This window comes from Medicago sativa, chromosome 4 (genome assembly GCF_051527215.1).
Source record: "Medicago sativa cultivar Bolivia chromosome 4, Bolivia_mono, whole genome shotgun sequence".
NCBI classification, from domain to species: domain Eukaryota; kingdom Viridiplantae; phylum Streptophyta; class Magnoliopsida; order Fabales; family Fabaceae; genus Medicago; species Medicago sativa.
Window position 1 is genome coordinate 48,456,052 of NC_140752.1, and position 2,471 is coordinate 48,458,522.

The window sequence follows — 2,471 nt, forward strand, 5'->3', positions numbered from 1 at the left end:
CTATGTCACTCATGTCTGACTCAATTTTATTACTACTGGATACAATAGTCTTAATAGATACTTTTATTAAAAAATTATAAATAAATAATGTGTCACGTGGGGTCCATTTAAGAAGTCCTTGTTAAGGAAATACCATTGTGGATACTCTTACAATCTCACTCATGTCTGACTCAATTTTATTACTACTATTTCATAAAAAAATAATTGAGTGTTCTATTGATTGGATTTTACTTCATAAAATACAAAAAAAAAAAAAAAAAAAAAAAAAGCACAAAATCGATTCCACTTTAATTAAAATAAAATAGATAGCACAATAAGTCAAAAGTGAAAACTGTTTTTGAAAAATGAAAGCAACTCCACGTGAAAAATACTTGCTTCCAAAATTCAAAAGATGCTGCACAAACACAAACGTGCTTCTTTCTTTCTCTACAGAAAAATAAAACACTCCATTGAAACATGAGGATTCTCAATTGACTCTCCCTGCGAAACGATGTCGTTTTTCTCACCAACCTCTTCACTCTCACCCTTCTTCTCCTTCTCCACACCAGTCTCCACCGCCGGAGCTTGTTTCCGACCACCGCCAACACCTACTTTACCTGACCCACTAACCGTCCGTGAACACGACGGTGACCTTGACCTCCGGCCAGAACCTTCACCGGACTCACGACGAACTCCACCAGAACCTGCATTAAGCTTCCTATTCGCCACAGGACTGGATTCTCTTCCACGAACTAACCTCGAACTGCTCTTCATTTTCTTCTCCGGCGACGGTTCTGGCCTCCTAGCCGGGGATTTTACCCTCCGGTCACTTCCACCGCCGGTGAGAGGACGCTTCCTTGATGGAGATTGATTCCATTTATGTGTCGTTGTTGTGAAATCTCTGTTACATTGTTTACTTGTTGCTTCATCTTCTCTCTTCTCAGTAACAGTAACAGTAGTTGCTGTAGTAGCAGTTGAGAAGCTCTCGGTTATGGTGGTTGCTTCTGAAAGCTGAGAAACTACTACCTCGGTTACTTCTTCTATAGGAGCTTTAGTTTGAAATTTCTGAGATGGGTTTTGAACTCTTGCCATTTGGGTATTTGATTCTGGTATCAAAATTGGAACTTGGTGAAGGTGACCATTGTTTTCAAATTTGTGAGATGGGTTTTGAAGTAATGGTATTTGGGTGTTTGTTTCTGGCTTCAAAATTGGAGCTTGGTTGGGTTTGGAAATGGGTGTTTCAGAGAGAACTTCTTTGACAGATTCTTCTTCCGGTGGTGGTGGTGGTGGTGGTGGTGGTGGTGGGGTTTCTTCATGATGGATTGGAATTGATTTGGTTTGTGAGGATCTTAGGTGGGGTTGATGGTTTTTGAGAGAATTAAGGTTTTGTTGGTTTTGGGTTTTGGTTGTGGCTTTACTGAAGCAAGAACCCATTTGGAAATTTTGGATTAGAAAGGAAGGGAAAATGTGTTGAAGTTAGAAAGGTGGGTGGCAGTGGGACATAGGTATGTGTGATAGTGTTGGAATTCGAAAAATTTGGGTTTGAAAAATCTTAATGAGACAAAATAGAAAAGTGTAACGGCTATTGTGTATTGAAATTGAAATGTGGTTTTGGTCCTGGGAGAGACAGAAAATGGATTTGAGAGAGGATGTGATCATAGGGTACTCCCTCCCCCTTAAAATATGTCATTTTTGAGTTTTAAGTTATTAAAAAAATTTCTTCAAAAAAAAAAAAAAAGTTATTAAAAAAACATTAGTAAGGTTGATTTTAATAGTAAAATGTGTTTCATTTACTAAAACATTTTTATTAATTATTATAGTTAGTGAAGTTGTTAGATAAGTGAAAAGCGATAAATAAGGTATGTTAGTAGAAAAAAATAATAAACGTTGTATTGATATTGTAAAAATAACAAATAATTTGACACAGAAAAATAGTAAAGATAACACGTATTTTGAGACTGATAGAGTAGTATTCTGGTGGCACGATTCTTTAAATGCACCTCTATTTCATCGTTGATGATTGATATATTTGTATGGTTTTTCATTCCTCTAAAATGAAACATGGTAATTATAGGACATAGCAACTCTCCTTATAGAAAATTAGTCGGTTTTTCATTCCTCTAAAATGAAACATGGTAATTATAGGACATAGTAACTCTCCTTATAGAAAATTAGTTGACTCGAACTCGTTTTAATTCAACTCAATAAGAACTTATTCGACTTGAAGTTCAGTTCAAGTTTAATTTGAACTATTTTTAGCTCAAATTTCACTTGTTTCAAGTACACGAAAAACTCTTTCAGCTTGTTAGTTTTTAACTTATTTTCTAGACTCACATAATTCAAAAATAAAAAAAAATTGCTTAAAAAAGTCAAAAATAAATAAATAGATTTTTGACATTTTATTGTAAAAAAAAAGAAGATAATTATTGAGTTAAAATAAAAACTATCACAAACATAAAATGTTTAAAGGTATATAACTTTTTGTTTAAAGA

General features: G+C 34.4%; 1 protein-coding gene across 1 annotated transcript; it reads right to left on the minus strand.

Moving 5' to 3' along the window:
* Nucleotides 1-266: 266 nt before the first annotated feature.
* On the minus strand, nt 267-1,649 carry LOC146929474 (uncharacterized). The gene has a single exon (XM_085701376.1). It carries the CDS (start codon nt 1,411-1,413, stop codon nt 427-429), a length of 987 nt encoding a protein of 328 aa, XP_085557502.1. The 5' UTR covers nt 1,414-1,649; the 3' UTR covers nt 267-426.
* Between the last annotated feature and the right edge of the window lie 822 nt (nt 1,650-2,471).

What these genes read in the sequence shown, in the direction of transcription:
- LOC146929474 (XM_085701376.1), bottom strand. Translation starts at nt 1,413, where the DNA reads ATGGGTTCTTGCTTCAGTAAAGCCACAACCAAAACCCAAAACCAACAA.